This window comes from Myxine glutinosa, chromosome 6 (genome assembly GCF_964187855.1).
Source record: "Myxine glutinosa chromosome 6, kmMyxGlut1.1, whole genome shotgun sequence".
Classification (NCBI taxonomy): domain Eukaryota; kingdom Metazoa; phylum Chordata; class Myxini; order Myxiniformes; family Myxinidae; genus Myxine; species Myxine glutinosa.
The window spans coordinates 135,825,280-135,845,166 of NC_136266.1; the positions used below are offsets into that span (position 1 = coordinate 135,825,280).

The 19,887-nt window shown below is 46.2% G+C and overlaps 1 protein-coding gene across 5 annotated transcripts in view; it reads right to left on the minus strand.

Moving 5' to 3' along the window:
• Window positions 1–18,996, minus strand: part of SACM1L (SAC1 like phosphatidylinositide phosphatase) — a 100,024-nt gene extending 81,028 nt beyond the window's left edge. For 2 of the 5 annotated variants that reach the window (XR_013623865.1, XR_013623866.1), the window contains exons 1-2: window positions 18,711–18,884; window positions 3,224–3,321 (exon numbers count right to left, since the gene is read on the minus strand). Coding sequence is in view for 2 of the 5 variants with exons in the window: in XM_078780558.1 (XP_078636684.1) it covers window positions 3,224–3,321; window positions 18,711–18,736 (124 nt within the window). In the remaining 3 variants the exon portion in view is untranslated. Of the gene's footprint in view, window positions 1–3,221; window positions 3,322–18,710 lie in introns of those variants that run through there. The other 3 variants (XM_078780558.1, XM_078780559.1, XM_078780560.1) reach the window with 3 other exon arrangements.
• Window positions 18,997–19,887: the final 891 nt, after the last annotated feature.

Here is a 19,887-nt window from a genome sequence, read left to right on the forward strand (position 1 = left end):
CTTATTTAAAGTTTAAAATGCTGAAGCTGTCAACCCCTAATTTTGTTCCAACGTAATGTTTTTGACAAATGTCAAAAAAAAACAATCATATCAAATTTTATCCATTTTGGAGCACATTTAGAGGTTGCCCACTGTGTTCTGGACATGAGTGGCCTCGGTAGTCACTTTTACATGTATACGTTTCCTTTTTGCTGTTGTTGAAGTGGCTTCTATGGTCCTGCACAACAATAAAAGTCGTTTCTTTTCTTCTTTGTTTGTTATGATGCATGATACTCCTCAATAAGAGTCACACACCTTTCAACATTGAGCACTTGAAGGTGGTAAGCGACAACTGTCTGTAAAACTTTCCTATAATCCTGTCAGCTCCCATGACTCAGGATCATAATCCAGAAAACTAGCTGGGATATGGAGGCACCCTGAAGAATTCCATTGTGTTCTTTGTGATGACATCTCGATGCACTTTGGAGGTTTATCCATGCCTTCCTTTTCATTTATTGCATTGCCTTTACAATTGCTTGTTCTGACTCTGTGCATACAGCGGAATCAAAGAATGCCAAACCAATGAGCTCCTCACTGAGATAACATAGATGTTCAGAAAATTTCAAACAAACGGATTTTGAAAAGGCAGAATTAACCATCTCATACTCAGCAAGATGTTGGCGGAAGTTATGGACGTTGTGAGGAGCAAAAAAGGCACGAGCAGCAATGAACCGTGTCCGAAGGTAGATTCAAACAACAGAGATGTTGTTTACCTGCAAGGTCCTTAAGGAGCTTGCCATCCCAGTGAATTACAATTGACACCCTTGGCTGGAACCGTTCCATTACGCTTTTGGCAAGTTCTTCACAGAAGCATCGTCTAGCTCTTTGAATCAAAGAACAGTTGATGGTTAGCTCCTGCACATCATGACTGAGGCATCAAGGAAAAAATGTCGCTCATCACTCAAACTGGTTCTGTCCATAGCTCCTGCAAAATTCGAACTGGACAATATTTTTTCATGCCCTCTTAGGTTTCGAAGATGATCAATTCTGGAATTTTCAGAATATGCAGGCATAATGTTATCCACAAGGGAAAAATTCCAACTTCAATGAGCAACCCCTAAATGTTAATCAATAGAGATGGAATTTGGTGTGAATAGTTTATGAGTATCACCATATCCTATCACGAAAAATGGAACAAATTGATGGGGTGAGAATGTTGAAAATATCAACTTGAAAAATAAGGACCGTTCTACTCTAGATGTCAAAAGTGCAGTTTTATTCAAGAAAGCACTTCAATTAATGTAGGTATTTAACAAGAACATTTCCACATGTAATGCAATGCACTTCCAAACAAAAAAAAGAGTTAGCTTAAGGATGTGACACGATATAAAAAGTTTAAGACTGGTGTTAACTTGACGGTTAAGGTAGCTGGCTTGAGATCTTAGGGTCCAGAGTTTGAGCCCCTGTCATTCCGTTCAATTAACATCAGGTGGGTTGACTCGGCCTGTCATCCTTCTAAGGTCGGCAAAATGAGTACCAGCTTACTGGTAATGGGCGGCATTTTCACAAGTTCACAAGTTAGCGCAGTAACATAATTTTTACCAAACGGGACCTTTTACCTCTCGTCCCCATAATATAATCTGTTTATCTTTATACAAACTTGTACCAAGTTAGACTTGGTTCCCTTCAGCCCTTCTTGTCATCATGGTAACAAAAACCTAAATTACAGACTCTGACCTTTAACCTCTTGATGCTGAAATGTAACCAGTTCATCTTTGAATCATAATATATACTTGTACCATGTTTGGTAAAAGTCCCATTTGGTTCACAAGTTAGCTTGGAAATATCATTTTTACCTTGCATGATCTCTGACCATTTGCCTTTGACCTTGTGACCCCAAAATCGAATCAGTTCATGTTTACATCATTAAACATACCTGTACCAGGTTTGACTTGGATTCCTTCAGCCGTTCTCAAGTTATCGCGATAACGAAAACCTATCATGGATGGATGGACGGACAACCCGAAAACATAATACCTCGGGTGACTTTGTCGGCGGATGCATAAAAAGAAAAGATAACTTACACAATTTGTACCATTCCATCTTTGTGTGCAAACAAGCCATTTGGAAGCAAGAAGCAAGCTTTGCTATTCTGTCGCATTAAATAAAATGCGTAATAAAGTAAATTACTAAATAGTGAGTTCTTCTATGAATTTTTTTTTGGTATAAACATATTAAAATGAAGATTGAAATATTTACAAAAATTATCATGCAGTATGTCGCTTGGAAATCGTAAATAAATTTAAAATATTTCCATGAATCTCTGAGCTCTGTTCTTCCCCGAGCAAGGTGGTTTTACCAAATTTCCAAATCACACAAGTTCTGTCAATCTTGATACTACTCCAAAATAGTAAACCGTTTATAAACCGAAGCAAGTTAATGATGCTTTGTACAACATTATTTACAATCACTAATGAATAACAATTACCGACAAAAATCATGCAATAAAATCGTCAAAAATTAGTGGCGGTGAGAACACTAAAGGTGACAATGTGTCACCACACAACAGGCCAGACGTGAGAGGTAATCCCCACAGTGGGACAAAAAAGGCATAAAGAAGCATCAGTGAAACCAAGGTTGGACTTTGGAAGGACATCAGGCATCAGGAAGGACATCAGGTTGCTACATTGAACGTGTGCAACCTGAAAAGGAAGAATGAGTGAAGAATGTTGGAATGTAGAGGCGGCAGAGAGGAATATATGGGGAGAGAGCAGAGTTGAGTGAGAAAAGAATTGCATCATGGGAAATCAACATAGGAATAGCAAGAACGCATGAACAATGAGCCATCATGATCGGTTGAGTGTAAGATAGTCCTCAAACGCAGGACAAGACAAAGAATTGTTGTAAAGAAAATGGTGCGAGCCACCAAAGAAGAAATAATGGATGCCAAAAGACAAATCATGACAAAATTAATGAAACTGTTGTGTTGGAGAGTGAAGAGGGAGGAATGGCTGCGATGGCTCAGGGTGCACACATGTGCAACAAGCAGCAGCACAAACGCACAAAGACAGAACCAGGCTGACAACTGAAAGACCTCTCTGCCAAAAGCCTCCTCTCTGCCTCAAATCATGATGTACAATTCAGATTCATAAACATTATTTATTACACAACAGAAGTCCAAAATATCTGGCGAAAAAAAACAAGATGGGATAAAAGCAAGAGAAAAAGAAAAAGATAGACACACCACCAAGGAGTATTTCTGCAGACAACCTGTCTATTTCCAACACGTCGCTCGTCTCATCTTCACACGCTTCTATGTAGAACTTGTCTGGTGTGGTATGGCTGAGGGGTTAGGGAATAAAAGATACAGAAATTAGATGGATTGCAAGAGCAATGGATAACAGGATTCGCTCATGGATAATTTTAAAACAAAAAATCAAAACACCGACAAATTCTCAATCTATCTCAACTGTGGCAACATCTTGTATTTAAACCAAAAAATCCATCTTAAATCAGGCTGAACAGTTTACGTTTTGTATCCCACCGATAGGCCAGATCTGGATCCGGACCTGAACCATTGAGATCTGATTGAGAGATCTGATTGAGAGATCTGATTGAGAGATCTCGCGAGATCACGGCAAGGTCACGTCTTTTCGAAGCTGTTCCATTCGGTCACGCTTTCGAAGCTAAGTGATCTTTCACAATCGTGTTTTTGTCGAGACTGTATCTATCTTTCGGTGTCTGTACCTATAGCGTATCTTTTGGAAAATTTTCGGTGCTAATTTTTCGTACATGTATACACAATCGTCGGTTAATGCGTATCGAGTATTCTGCGGCCTAGTACTCGTAGGCTTAGACTACCGTACCGTCTCCGACCTTGTGGTTTTGTTTTTCTCTCAGCGATTCGTCGAATGCGCTGAAATTATTTTCGTTCTCTGTTTCGTCCCAGTCGTTCACCCCGTACCTCCTTGTTTAATATCTCTACTCACAAAAAAAAAAAAAAAAAAAAACCCCCAAAAAAATCTTTGCTTCCCAGGTCTTATTCGTTTATTTGTTGTTCTTTTTGTTCGTTCGTTCTTCGTTCGCGATCACGCGGGAAGAAATGTATAATCTCTCCCCTGAACAACTTTTCTCTCATATATTAGAACACCCTTTTCTTCTTTTCCTACAAAAGGATGCTTTCGTCTTGCTCACCAAATCTATTCATTCCAAAAAATAAAAATAATACCATCTCTTACAGTTCCTCCTTTCTACATTCCCTAAACTATCCAGAACTCCACCCCTCCTCCAGTGTCCTCAAACGTATTTTTGACTCGAAGGTCTCAAACTCATTTTGCAAAAAATGTTCGTTTCCCATGAATCGTACAATTTTCAAAATCCAATCTCACCCCTCCCCTCCAAATCCTCCCCATCACCCATCCCTTTCAAATCTCCCCCCTTGCCCCTTCCCTCCCCTCCCTCCTAAACTCCCCCCACACCCCTCCCCTCCGAGACTCTCCCTCGCTCCTCCCCTCCTAGACTCCCCTCTCACCCCTCCTCCTCAAAGCATCCTCCCTGCTTCTTCCCCCTTCCAACTTTCACTTTCATCTCCCCCAACCTTCTGCCTCGCTCTTCCCCCTCCTCAAATAACACCTCACTGTGCCTCACCCAATCTCCATCAAACCTTTTGTCCGCCCCATTCTTCCCTTTCTCCAAGCTATTCTGAAATCTCTGACACACCTTCAACAGCTCTCCCTACCTCTTCCTCCTCTTCCACATCTTACCCTACCCCTCCCCCCCCCCCTGTTCTGGACCCGATGCTCCCCCTTCCTCTTCATTAACGGTATGGACCTCAAACATCCGGAGCCTTCACTCAAACTTGACTGACCTCTCCATACAGGTTGCTTCTGACAAACCAGATGTGATCTGCTTAACAGAAACTTTCCTCCTTCATGATGTCTCTGATGCCTTGGTATCTCTCCCAGGTTACTCCCTCCTCCGGTATGATAGACCTGAGCCTCGTCCTGGAGGTGGGGTTGCTATCTTTATAAAAAACTCTCTTCCTCACTCGCCCTCCACTGCCCTCTCTCCACCTCACCCCCAGGAATACCTTTGGCTACGGCTTCCCCTTCGCTCCCACCTTTTGTTCATATGTGTGTTGTACCGTCCACCAAACAGCGATGACTCCATCTACATCTCACTGTCTGATAATATGGACCAACTTCTATCTACCCATCCCAACTCTCTCTTCCTCATATGTGGTGATTTCAATTGTCACCATGCCAGTTGGCTGGGTGTGGGTACCTCTCTCACCAACCATGGCTCTTCAGCAAAGGACTTCTGCGACTCACTGGGACTGACACAATCTGTCAATTTCCCGACCCGGATCTCAGTCAACGGAGCATCTTCTCTTCTGGATTTGGTTATGACAAACTTCCCTGAAAATGTCTGCTGCTCTTCTTCTGCTCCAATCGGCTCATCTGATCATGTGCTTGTCAAAGTGGACATCTCTCGGACCATTCCCAGAGAGCCTCCTCAGCGTCGACGAGTCTGGCATTTCACTCAGGCCAACTAGCACGGTCTTCAAGCAGCCATCAATCATCTGGACTGGTCTCCCATCTCTACCGCCTCTGACATCAACTCATCCTGGGAATTCTTTCAAAGTAAATTGCTCTCTCTCATGCACAGATTTATCCCATCTCGTCTTCAGTTGTCATACCCTTCCTCCCGTCCATGGTACACGGAATCTTGTGGTGAGGCTGTTGCCCTGAAACAACTTGCTTTCGTCTCCTGGAAAGCAAATCCAACGGAAGGAAATCTCATTTCCTTTCACAAAGCCCGAAACAAGTGTGTGTCCACCCTCAGGAGAGCCAGGAAACAATATCTCACCGTTCTCAAGACCGAACTCTCTTATCTGTCTCCCTCTTCCAAATCCTGGTGGCGTCTGGTCAAATCTGTTTCTGGTGTTTGTTCCCCCTCCATCCCCTCCCTCACCTCAAACGGCTTAACGGCCGACTCCGCACGTGAAAAAGCTGAATGCCTCAACTCTGTGTTTGCCTCTAAATCTTGTGTCCCAAACCCATCCCTCTCTGTACCCACCGTACCCAGTCATACCCAGCTGCTCCTGGACTCTGTGTCCTTTCCTCCTGACAAGGTGGAAAAGTTTCTGTCAACCCTCGACTCTGATTCTGCAACTGGTCCTGATGGCATCAGCCCACGGGTCCTAAAATCATGTTCTTCTGCTCTTTCACTCCCTCTTTCTGTTCTCTTCACCCTCTCTTTTGCTCAAGGTCATCTGCCATCTGCTTGGAAATCAGCCAACATCACCGCTTTGCACAAAAAAGGTGCAAAAACAGATCCCAGCAACTACAGACCAATCAGCCTTCTCCCAATTATCAGCAAAGTCATGGAATCCATCATAGCTTCAGATATTAAATCTTTCCTCTTCTCCAATGGCTTGATCTCTGATCATCAATTTGGTTTCAGACCTGGTCACTCTACTCTGGACATGCTGCTTCTGCTTTCTCAACAATGGATGGAGGTCCTCAACACCAAACAGGAAATTAGAGCTGTCTCCCTTTTCATTTCACGTGCCTTCGATACGGTCTGGCACCCTGCTCTGCTCACCAAACTCTCCTCCTTTGGTATCCATGGAAATCTCCATGCATGGCTGGCGGACTTCCTCTCTGGTCATAGTCAACGTGTGGCCCTGAATGGGTTTCTCTCATCTCCTCTTCCTGTTCAGGCTGGAGTTCCCCAAGGTAGTGTTCTGGGCCCTGTGCTTTTTCTGGTCTTCATCAATGATCTCTCTGACTCTCTTGAAAATCCTCTCTATCTCTTTGCTGACGACTCTACTCTCTGTCGCTCCATTCCTCATCCCTCAGATCGGCAGTCTGCAGCCTCCTCACTCTCTGCAGACCTGGACAAAATCACAGACTGGTCAAACAAGTGGAACATGTCTTTCAATCCTGACAAATCTCACACTCTTACAATGTCTCTCCGAAAGGACCAACTGGACAACCCTCCCATCTACTTTCTCAACAATCCTCTCCAAGAAGTTCTGTCACTCAAGCTTTTGGGTCTCACTATCTGCCATGATCTTTCTTGGGAAAACCACATTTCCAAGCTGGCCTCCAAAGCCAGTCGCCGACTGGGCATCCTCCGTCGTGCGAAGTCCTTCCTTGGCACACCTGAGCTCCTCACCACATACAAGGCTTTCATCCGCAGCTCAATGGAATACTGTTCCCCCCTCTGGGCTGGTGCTCCTGCCTCACACCTTGCTCGGCTTCACGCTGTTGAGGCCAAAGCTTTCAGAATCATTGGAATCTCCTGCGATGTAGTCAACTCCGAGGGCCTTTCACTCACTCACCGCAGGCAGGTTGGTGGTCTTTCTGTCTTCTACAGACTCCTCTCCGGCCTTGCTCCCCCAGCTCTCTCTGTGCTCTGTCCCCCCAATATTCCTTCAGGTCGCACAAGATCTGCCTGCAACCCTCTTATGGTTAAACTGCCAAAGTCTAGGCTCTCTGCTCACCTTCACTCTTTCATTCCCCTTTTCTCCCGCCTCTGGAACAAACTCCCCCACTCCCTTCAATCCCACTCCTCCCTCCAGGTCTTTAAAACAGCTGTTCACCACCATCTCTTATCTTCCCCCATCAAAAACCTTGATCTTTTCTACCCCCGGTAATTCACCCCAGAGTCCTTGCAGTGTTCATATGTTTTATTCCCCTCCCACCTCCCCCCAAGTCCTCCCGATGTCCCTGCTCTCAAATGTTGTGTTTGTGTCCTTCCCCCTCTCCCCCCTCTCTTTTGTGTCCTTCCCCCTCTCTCCCCATCTTGTCTGCCGCTCCCCTTGTTTTTTGTGTTTTGTGTGTCGGTTTGTCTTTTTGTGTGATTAATGTTAGCTCTTTCACGAGCCTCGATCTTGTATACAAAAAAAATAAAAAATATATATAAAAATATATATATATATATATATAATCGGCCTGTTCTTTTCACCTAACCGACTCATCAACCAAGTTTTGTCATAACTCATCAACAACTTTTGGAAATATCATGCATTATCTGGTTATTGGCCCCTTCTCTCAATGGTAGGGAATCACTTATAAAATCAACAAGCGTTACGCCTAGATCCCCCATCGGGGAAGTGATGTGAGTTGGCAAAGTGGAAGACGCAGAAAACATGCTATGATATGATACTTCGCTCACAAGGTTCAGACATACATGGCGGCGGCCATCTTGGATTTTGACGTGGCGACCCAATTTTCAATAGCGTTCTTCCTTATGAGTAGATATGGTTAAACTGCCAAAGTCTAGGCTCTCTGCTCAGTGGAGGAGGCTGGAGGAGGAGGAGGCTCACACACTGGAGGAGGCTCACACACCAGATTAGAAGTTAGTAGTTCGTTTATTTTTCAAGATATTTCGCTCGCAAAGTTCAGACATATATATGGTGGCGGCCATCTTGGATTTTGACGTGGCGACCCAATTTTCAATAGGGTTCATCCTTATACCTAGATACACCCACACACCATATTAGAAGTTGGTACTTCGCTTATTTTTTAAGATTATTCCGCTCACAAGGTTCAGACATACATGGCGGCAGCCATCTTGGATTTTGACGTGGCGACCCAATTTTCAATAGGGTTCTTCCTTATACCTAGATACACCCACACACCAGATTAGAAGTTGGTATTTCGCTTATTACCTTCGCAAAAGCGGCAGGTTATGTTTTGATCGCTGTGTATTTATTTGTATGTCTGTGTGTGTGTGTGTATGTTATTCGCATAACTCAAAAAGTATTCAACCGAATTGCATGAAATTTGGTGGGATGATTGGTTATTATACGGGACACATTTGATTAGATTTTGGGAGCAATCGGGTCAAAGGTCAAGGTCAAGGTCACGAAAAGGTCAAAATCGTATTTTTGTTGTTCTGTTCCCTACACTCCCATGCCAAGTACAGAACAGTAGCTGCGGCGAAGGTATGCGCTCTACCGAGTGCCCGTTCTAGTTTTTCAAGATATTTCGCTCACAAGGTTCAGACATATATATGGTGGTGGCCATCTTGGATTTTGACGTTGTGACCCAATTTTCAATAGCATTCTTCCTTATGCCTAGATACACCCACACACCAGATAAGAAGTTGGTACTTCGCTTATTTTTCAAGATATTCCACTCACAAGGTTCAGACATACATGGCGGCGGCCATCTTGGATTTTGACGTGGAAACCCAATTTTCAATAGCGTTCTTCCTTATGCCTAGATAAACCCACACACCAGATTAGAAGTTGGTACTTCGCTTATTTTTCAAGATATTCCGCTCACAAGGTTCAGACATACATGGCATCAGACATACATGGTGGCGGCCATCTTGGATTTTGACGTGGGTTGCACCCACACACCAAATTTGAATGCGGTCCTTCGCTTACGCACGCACGCACGGACGGACAGACACACGGACGGAGGGGAAAACCATAGTCCCCCTTTCACTCCGCAGTGCGACGGGGGACAAAAAGTTATTGTATCCGGATCTTCACCAAAATCTAGTTGATTCTTACGAGTCACACACCCATGCCCACCAAGTTTCGTCCAAATCCGTCCACTGAGATATCGTGCTATGTATCGTTTTTAGCCCCATCTCTCAATGGTGAAGAATTTGGTACTTTAAGAATTCTAGTATAAGGAATCCGGATTTGGATATTCACCAAAATCTAATCAATTGGTCCTCGTCTCACAACCATCCTGTCCACCAAATTTCGTCTGAATCCATCCATAATTTGTTTAGATATACTGGTCACAGACAAACAGACAGGGGTGAAGACACAACCTACATCCACCTTTGGTGTCGGATTTAATAAATGTTGAATCCTCAACAAAAGCAGAGCCTGGTGTTGGCTTAGGGGGCCGGCTTGGGATCAGAGGATCCTGGGTTCAAATCCCGGTCGATCGCTGAATGAACACCAGGGGGGTTGACTCAGCCTGTCATCCTTCCGGGGTCGGCAAATTGAGTACCAGTTCACTGGTAATTCCCTGTGTGTTGCAAGAGGCGACTAACAGGGTTGGCGGCAGGAAGGGCATCCGGCTGTAAAACATTGCTTCAAAAAGGGGACCACGGTGCCTGAACAAGGCCAACCCCTGTTCTGCAGGGGAAAATGGCCTCTAAAGGTGGTTCTTCTTCTTCTTCTTCCTCAAAAAAAGCAGCCAACGGGAAACCACTTGAATTTTTAAACCATGAAATTTGGAAAGCCACAACATTGTACTATCCCAATGAAGTCACAGAACCTTATAAATACAGAGCTGGGACACTGGAGGAGGCTATTTGGCCCATCATACCTGTGCTTTATCAACACCACACAAATTCATTCCATCAGGCTGTCTGCAGAATTTCATTGAAAGGGAGTAGGTGACAGAGGAAAACCAAGGGCTAGGTACAGGGACATCACCAGGGTTTTATAAATCGGAGGGTGGAGGTGAAGAACCAACAAACAACAGCACATTCAACCAGACATCACAATACATCTGTCCATTCCTCAGCTACCAACCAGTCCTACCAATGTCCCTGTACCCTCCATCTCCAAAGCATCTAGCTACCAATCTGATATTTAAACCTACCTACTGTTTCTGCCACCAAGACCTTTCCTTGGGAGACCATACCATGCGTGCTACAACGAGATAGTTCATAGAACACCACGCCATCTTGAGAAAAAGGGTCTTTTCACTTGGGAAGGGTCTGTTCAACTCTTGCTTTGCGTTTCCGAGCACAAGCTGCCATTATGTCTGAATTTCCATATTCCCCAAAGCTGAGAGCACAAGCAGCAAATTTGATTGGTTGTGTTGGCGTAATATTTTGTTCAAGTACTGCTAAAGTGAAGGGTTTTGAAAATGTAAAAAAGGCAATTTGTGTTCTATAGCGTTTAAGTATATACTTCAATTGAAATAAAATAAAAAGTCTTAAAAGCTGCAGAAAAAAAAAAAAGGTTTTTCTGGAAATATACTGCCATCGGTGCATCGTCTTTTACACTCCCTCATCATGTGAAATTAGTTATTTGGGTCTTTTGTTTGTGTCCTTTATGATGTCCCTAAAAAAAACTGAGTTTCCTGTTTGGAATGCTTTTCAATTTTGTTTGACTGCCATACAGACAGACTGAAAAAATTACCTGTAGCATACACGCTAGAAAAGCGAGAGGGGCGACGGGAGTTGTGGGAGATATGTTGAAAGCAGCGGGAAGTTGGGCTGTGAAGAGAATGACAGAGATCTGTAATCTGGTGGTGAAAGCAGGCCACATTCCAGTGGATTGGGAACCGAGTACCCTCGTCCCTCGATACAAGGGGAAAGGTGACCCTCTGCACTGTGGCTCGTATAGAGCGATAAATTTATTAGAGCATGGAATGAAGGTATTGGAAAGGGTGTTTGAGAAGAGGATAAGGAAGAAAGTGAAGATCGACGAAATGCAGTTTGGATTTATGCCAGGAAGAGGAACGACAGACGCGCTTTTTATTGTAAGGCAGTTGCACGAGAAGTACATGGAGAACAGGAAGAAGTTGTTTCTTGGGTTTGTTGATTTGGAGGGTTCGAACATTCGAAAGGGTTCCACGCAAAGTAGTGACATGGGCACTGAGGAAGTTAGGAGTGGAGGAATGGTTGATCAGAATAGTGATGGCAATGTACGAGAAAGTATGCACAGCTGTAAGGACGAAGAACGGGAACAGTGGTGAGTTTAAGGTGAAGGTGGGCGTGCAGCAGGGGTCGGTACTAAGTCCTCTACTATTTGTAGCTGTGATGGAGAGGCTGGCTCGGAACGTAAAGGATGGTTTACTGTGGGGGTTTTTGTATGCAGATGATCGTGTTGATTGCGGAGAGTATGGATGGACTGAAGGAGAAGATGAACAAGTGGAAGGAAAGTGTGGAAGCAAAAGGTCTTCTTTTTTTTCTTTTTTCTTTTTTTTGTATACCGAGTCGAGGCTCGTGAAAGAGCTAACATTTATCAAACAAACAAATCAAACTAACAAGCAAACAAAGTATATAAAAACGGGAGCGGTCGACAAGATGGGGAGAGAAGGGGGGGAAGCACACAAACACAACATTTGAGAGCAGGGACATCGGGAGATGTTTTTGGAGGGAGAGGGCCTGGGGGGAGGCAGGATAGGTATAAAACGCAAGGACACCAAGGACTTCCAGGAAAGAAGTCGGCACCTCAAAAAAGTGGATTTGGGGTGAAATTAGCGGGGGTAGAAAAGATCAAGGTTTTGGATTGGGGAAGATAAGAGATGGTGGTGAACAGCCGTTTTAAAGACCTGGAGGGAGGAGTGGGATTGAAGAGAGTGAGGGAGTTTGTTCCAGAGGCGGGAGAAAAGAGGATTGAAGGAGTGAAGGTGAGCAGAGAGTCTTGATTTTGGCAGTTTAACCATAAGAGGGTTGCAGGCAGATCTTGTACGACCTGCAGGAATATTTGGGGGACAGAGCCCAGAGAGAGCTGGGGGAGCAAGGCCGGAGAGGAGTCGGTAGAAGACGGAAAGACCACCAACCTGCCTGCGGTGATTAAGTGAAAGGCCCTCGGAGATAGCGTCATCGAGGGAGATTCCAATGATTCTGAACGCTTTGGTTTCAACAGCGTGAAGACGAGCTAGGTGTGAGGCAGGAGCACCAGCCCAGAGGGGAGAGCAGTACTCAATTGAGCTGCGGATGAAAGTCTTGTATGTGGTGAGGAGCTCAGGTGTGCCAAGGAAGGACTTCGCACGACGGAGGATGCCCAGTCGGCGACTGGCTTTGGAGGCCAGCTTGGAAATGTGGTTTTCCCAGGAAAGATCATGGCTGAAGGGGAATATCAGAAAAAACGAAGGTGATGGCAAGTGCTAAAGCATGTGGTGAGGTGGAAATAACTGGGAAGTGTCCGTGTGCTGTGTGCAGGAAGGGTGTCGGAGTGAACTCCATTCAATGTACAATGTGCGCCGAGTGGGTTCATCAAAAATGTAGTGGTCTGAGAGGGTCATTGACCAGTGTGGCAGCTACATTCAAATGTAAGGTGTGCACAGAGGGAGCTGCAGATGGAGGAAATGTTGAGTTGGATCTTGGAGACGGCGTGAAGCTGGAAGGTGTGAAAACATTTTGCTACCTAGGAGACATGCTGAATGAAGAAGGTGGATCAGACTCCGCAACTGTTGCTCGAGTGAGATGTGCATGGAAGAAGTTTCGGGAACTGAGTGGCGTGCTGATGAGGAGGGGAGTGTCGTTGAAGCTGAAGGGAAAGGTGTATGCTGCATGCGTGAGAAGTGTTACGATTTATGGGAGCGAGACATGGGTAATGAACGTAGAGCAGCAACGAAGGCTGGAAAGGGTGGAAATGCGAATGGTTTGGTGGATGTGTGGAGTATCGTTGAGAGAGAGGAAGACAAATGATGAATTGCGAAAGATGATGGGAATAGAGCCTGTGAGTGATGAATGCTGTGAAGAGAAACAGGTTGAGATGGTTTGGTCATGTGTTGAGGAAGGATGAAAGTGACTGGTTGAGAAGAATGATGGAAATGAATGTGGAAGGAAGTAGTGGACGGGGAAGACCGAGAAAGACTTGGCTAAAGGTGGTGGAAGAAGAAATGCAGGCAAGGGGGTTAACAAGGGGAGATGTAGAAAATAGGGCAAAATGGAGAAGATCGTCATGGGGCCCGCAAGGCTAACCCCCGCTCGAGCAGGGAAAATGGCCTTAAAATGCCTGTTGTATACGTGCTCCGTAGATTCTGTACAATTTTCCAAATTCAGACACAAAGAACTGTTAAACTACTGGCTTCTGTTCTGATTCGTGTTTTCCACTGTTCAATTGAAATTTCATATTCCTCGATCATCCACTGATGTCTGTGGACAGACAGAGTGACAGACAGTGACAGACAGAGTGAACTAATGAATTAACCCTGATTTGCGATTTGTGCCACACAGGGTGAATACCTTCTGAATGAAAGACCCCTGCCTTAGTACCATCTTAACTCTCGTCCTCTTCTTCCTTTGCTCCCAGGCTGTGACCACTGCTACTGTCACTGTCTGTTCTACTGAAAAAAACCTCTGCATGTATCTTGTCTCCACCATTCATGATCTTGGAATCCTGATGTTGGCTTAACAGTTAAGGTAGCTGGCTTAAGATCTTCAGATCCTGAATTTGAGCCCCGTCGTGCCATTAAAATAACAACAGGTGGGTTGACTCAGCCAGTCATCCTTCTGAAGTTAGCAAAATGAGTACCAGCTTACTGGGAAGAATGGGCCATTTGAGATTCCTGCGTCGGAATGGTGACCCATCCAGGATTGTGCCCCCTAGCCAAGGAAAAACTGCATCGGCAGCCCCAAGCATCTGAAGACGTGAATGTCGTGGTAATTCTTCTGCATAATCTTAAAACCATTTCCATCAGATATCCTCATAATGGCCTCCTCTCTCTCTCATGTAATTTCATGTCTCATTCAGCTGCGTGTTGGAGCTTAATCTAGCGTAATCAATCTAGTTGGTCTTCGTCTATGTTGAACCCATTCTATGGCAGCTATGTACTTCCTCAAACATGGGTGATGTCAACCAAAACTATTACACAATATTCTAGGTAAGGCCTCGTGTAATTATTGGACACCAAAGTACAAACACTACCTAAGGAATGACAACTCAATCACTTCCATGTATAACCTAAAATCATATTAGTTTTACCTATAGCTACCTGGCACTATGCAGACCGTTCACCCCGGCGTCCCCTCTCACCCTTCCCCCCGACCATCCAGCCCTCTCCGCCATCTACCTTTCCCCCAAACTCCGTGCCATAGACGGCTAATATGGCAAGCCTACTCTTATCCCCACTGTTCATATAAATGAAGCAAATTATAAACAAGAAAGCATCCCAAAATACAAACCCTTTCTGGGTCCATCTTGTACTCAAAATAATCGATCAAAACAAATTCATTTGCACATTTTATTCATTTGTGTTCTCCATATTCTCATAAATAAAGGTTTGTTGAATATTTGATGACAAAAGCGTAGTTGTTAAAAAAGTTATACAGACAATGAGGCAGAATGGTAAATAAGTAAATGACAACGAAGCAATTTAAAAAATGGGGCGTCTTGTGCTTGGCACGCCATCATTATGTGCCATTATCATTGTCGGTTACCTAATCCGAAGAGGTGGATATTATGGATGAGCTCCATTTGATACGAGTCAAAAAGATCCATCTTTATTTTCAAGTGGAAAGAGGATGAGGTGAGTGGAGGGCCAGTGAGGTGAGAGTGGTGGGGGAGAAGAGTGGAAGGTGGGGAGAGGAGAGTGGAAGGTGGGTAGAGGAGAGTGAAAGGTGGGTAGAGGAGAGTGGAAGGTGGGGAGAGGAGAGTGGAAGGTGGAGAGAGGAGAGTGGAAGGTGGGGAGAGGAGAGTGGAAGGTGGGGAGAGGAGAGTGGAAGGTGGGGAGAGGAGAGTGGAAGGTGGGGAGCGGAGAGTGGAAGGTAGGGAAAGGAGAGTGGAAGGTGGGTAGAGGAGAGTGGAAGGTGGAGAGAGGAGAGTGGAAGGTGGGGAGAGGAGAGTGGAAGGTGGGGAGAGGAGAGTGGAAGGTGGGGAGAGGAGAGTGGAAGGTGGGGAGAGGAGAGTGGAAGGTGGGGAGCGGAGAGTGGAAGGTGGGGAAAGGAGAGTGGAAGGTGGGGAGAGGAGAGTGGAAGGTGGGGAGAGGAGAGTCGAAGGTGGGGAAAGGAGAGTGGAAGGTGGGGAGGGGAGTGTGTAAGGTGGGGAGGGGAGTGTGTAAGGTGGGGAGAGGAGAGTCGAAGGTGGGGAAAGGAGAGTGGAAGGTGGGGGAGGGGAGTGTGTAAGGTGGGGAGGGGAGTGTGTAAGGTGGGGAGGGGAGTTTGTAAGGTGGGGAGGGGAGTTTGTAAGGTGGGGAGGGGAGTGTGTAAGGTGGGGAGGAGAGTGGAAGGTGGGGAGAGGAGAGTGGAAGGTGGGGAGAGGAGAGTGGAAGGTGGGGAGAGGAGAGTGGAAGGTGGGGAGAGGAGAGTGGAAGGTGGGGAGAGGAGAGTGGAAGGTGGGGAGAGGAGAGTGGAAGGTGGGGAGAGGAGAGTGGAAGGTGGGGAAAGGAGAGTGGAAGGTGGGGAGAGGAGAGTGGAAGGTGGGGAGAGGAGAGTGGAAGGTGGGGAGAGGAGAGTGGAAGGTGGGGAGAGGAGAGTGGAAGGTGGGGAGAGGAGAGTGGAAGGTGGGGAGAGGAGAGTGGAAGGTGGGGAGAGGAGAGTGGAAGGTGGGGAGAGGAGAGTGGAAGGTGGGGAGAGGAGAGTGGAAGGTGGGGAGAGGAGAGTGGAAGGTGGGGAGAGGAGAGTGGAAGGTGGGGAGAGGAGAGTGGAAGGTGGGGAGAGGAGAGTGGAAGGTGGGGAGAGGAGAGTGGAAGGTGGGGAGAGGAGAGTGGAAGGTGGGGAGAGGAGAGTGGAAGGTGGGGAGAGGAGAGTGGAAGGTGGGGAGAGGAGAGTGGAAGGTGGGGAGAGGAGAGTGGAAGGTGGGGAAACGAGAGTGGAAGGTGGGGAGAGGAGAGTGGAAGGTGGGGAGAGGAGAGTGGAAGGTGGGGAGAGGAGAGTGGAAGGTGGGGAGAGGAGAGTGGAAGGTGGGGAAAGGAGAGTGGAAGGTGGGGAGAGGAGAGTGGAAGGTGGGGAGAGGAGAGTGGAAGGTGGGGAGAGGAGAGTGGAAGGTGGGGAGAGGAGAGTGGAAGGTGGGGAGAGGCGAGTGGAAGGTGGGGAAACGAGAGTGGAAGGTGGGGAAACGAGAGTGGAAGGTGGGGAGAGGAGAGTGGAAGGTGGGGAGAGGAGAGTGGAAGGTGGGGAGAGGAGAGTGGAAGGTGGGGAGAGGAGAGTGGAAGGTGGGGAGAGGAGAGTGGAAGGTGGGGAGAGGAGAGTGGAAGGTGGGGAGAGGAGAGTGGAAGGTGGGGAAACGAGAGTGGAAGGTGGGGAGAGGAGAGTGGAAGGTGGGGAGAGGAGAGTGGAAGGTGGGGAGAGGAGAGTGGAAGGTGGGGAGAGGAGAGTGGAAGGTGGGGAGAGGAGAGTGGAAGGTGGGGAAACGAGAGTGGAAGGTGGGGAGAGGAGAGTGGAAGGTGGGGAGAGGAGAGTGGAAGGTGGGGAGAGGAGAGTGGAAGGTGGGGAGAGGAGAGTGGAAGGTGGGGAGAGGAGAGTGGAAGGTGGGGAAAGGAGAGTGTAAGGTGGGGAAAGGAGAGTGTAAGGTGGGGAGGGGAGTGTGGAAGGTGGGGAAACGAGAGTGGAAGGTGGGGAGAGGAGAGTGGAAGGTGGGGAGAGGAGAGTGGAAGGTGGGGAGAGGAGAGTGGAAGGTGGGGAGAGGAGAGTGGAAGGTGGGGAGAGGAGAGTGGAAGGTGGGGAAACGAGAGTGGAAGGTGGGGAGAGGAGAGTGGAAGGTGGGGAGAGGAGAGTGGAAGGTGGGGAGAGGAGAGTGGAAGGTGGGGAGAGGAGAGTGGAAGGTGGGGAGAGGAGAGTGGAAGGTGGGGAAACGAGAGTGGAAGGTGGGGAAACGAGAGTGGAAGGTGGGGAGAGGAGAGTGGAAGGTGGGGAGAGGAGAGTGGAAGGTGGGGAGAGGAGAGTGGAAGGTGGGGAGAGGAGAGTGGAAGGTGGGGAAAGGAGAGTGTAAGGTGGGGAGGGGAGTGTGTAAGGTTGGTAGGGGAGTGATATCTGTTAACATCTCATTTACCTGCTCTGTCACCTCCTTCAATACTCTTGGATTCATATTATTTGGCCCCAGAGCTTGATCTTGTCTAAGCTTTCCAAGCTACTCACTAATTGTCTCGACCTCGACCTGAACTCCTGTAAAAACTCTTGCTCACCCCGCCATCGATTCTCTCAGCTGTTGGTGATTCCCTCGTTCTTGTTCAAATATTGAAGCAAAATAACTAGTCATATTTATGAAACCTGCCATGTCATCGTCATCACCAACTAATCTCCCTGGAATGTCCCTCAATGGACCCACACTGGCTGTTTGTCTGCGATCAGGATATCTCAAAAGGTTATGGACGGATTCGGACGAAACTCGGTGGACAGGTTGGCTGTAGGACAAGGACAAATTCATTAGATTTTAGTGACGATCTGGATACCAACATTTTAAAGTGATTTTTTCACTATTTAGGGTTAGGGATCAAAAACGACATATGGCATCATGTTTCAAAAAGTTATGGACGAGTCAAGACAAAACTTGGTGGATGAGTTCAGTGGACGACAAGGACACGCCGATTACCTTTTGGTTCAGGTGTGAATCCAGATCTGACCCACCAGTGAAATACAAAACGTAAACTAATCAGCTTAACGCAGGTATGCTCACTGATGACGTCAACAAGTACCTTTTTTTTTTTTTTATCCTAAATATCCCTCCCTATCTCCATGCTCAACCACCACATCTCAAAGCCTCGAGCTTTACACATCCCTGGAATATACTTTATTCCCTTTAATCTAAATCCTGCACATTTGCCCATTGATTGATTGAAATTTGAACGTTTCGCATTTCTCACATGCTCATTCTCCTTCTGTTAACTTGTCCCAAACTATAGCGAGCATCATAAAGTAAAAACAACTAACCAAGTGAAGGTTTCACCAAACGCACAGGTTTTTTTTAATCAATGTACAGCAACTAGGCCGCAAAGCCTACGGACTTTCCTGGGCACGGCGAGGGACAAGCTTAGGCTCGTCCTCGGACCCAAGCCTGAACACAGTGGGACCCGGTAAAGTTATTTTATCGCTCTTATTTCACACCCGGGTCAATCATGTCCGTTACTCACAGCTGGAGCACCCCGTACACCGCCATGACACTAGAATGAGCGACAAGGGCCGGCGCCGCGAAGGACACCTGGTACAGATAACCAAGGCAAGGAACGTATCAGGTGGACCAGCATTCGCTGGATTCTTCTTCCTCCTATACACTTCCTCAGTTCCTCTTCTTCTTCTTTGTTCTCATAATCCCTTCCTCTTCTTCTTCATCATATTTTAAAATCCTCCTCTTCATTTTACTCTTCTTCGGCCTCTTTCTTCAGGTTAAACTTCTTCTTCTTCTTCAAATAACGTCTCTTCGAATTTATTTTCCTACCTTCTTAAAATTACACTATTTTGTAACGACTGGTTTTTAAGCGTTTAGCATTCAAATTTCTCTTCAGCGCAAATAAATCGAGGTACTGCACGTGTCACGCAGTCCGAAATGAATGCTCAAGCTTAAACGAGAGCGTTTCGAGAACGTACAGATTTCCCACAATCCTACGCGCCTGCCATGTTGAATGCAATGTGAGCCCTCGTGCCGGTACATTTGATGACGTAGGCACTGGAATGCTAAATTAAGAGCACAAGTAGGAAAAAGGATGGAAAGAGGGTTGAGTGGGACGAGAAAGGGAAACGTTTTACGTTTTTGGGGTGTGGTATGAGTAAGGGGCGAGAATGTATGCATTGAGCGCACACGGTGGGGACGGGAATATTTGCGTATGTAATGAATAGATGAACCTGTTTTGCGGAACCAATTATAGATTTTGAAGGGAAATAAATAAAGAACGAATTAATTACCGATAACACATCAATACATTTTACTTTACTCTATAAGTATCTGCATTTTTCTATTTACGACATCGAGGTTCATGGAAGAGGAACTGTGTGGAGCATTGGAGGCTGGAGCAACCAATGGACACAAAAACCAAGACTCCCTCATATTGGTGTTCTCAACTCAACCACCATAGAACTCAACCAAGACTCCCTGTTGGTATCACCCCACCCACTGATCTCTATACTAATACTGGATTGGTAGTGGGGGGGCCAATGTTTTCCCGTTGAATTCAAATGTTAATTTGTGGACACTGGTTGGGTTGTCTTTAGGGATGATAGAAGTTGTAGAAAAAATATGTCTCCATTTTTTTCAAGTTCTTTATAGCGGCCATTTTGGATTATCAAAATGGCGTTTGTTGAAAACCGAAATTG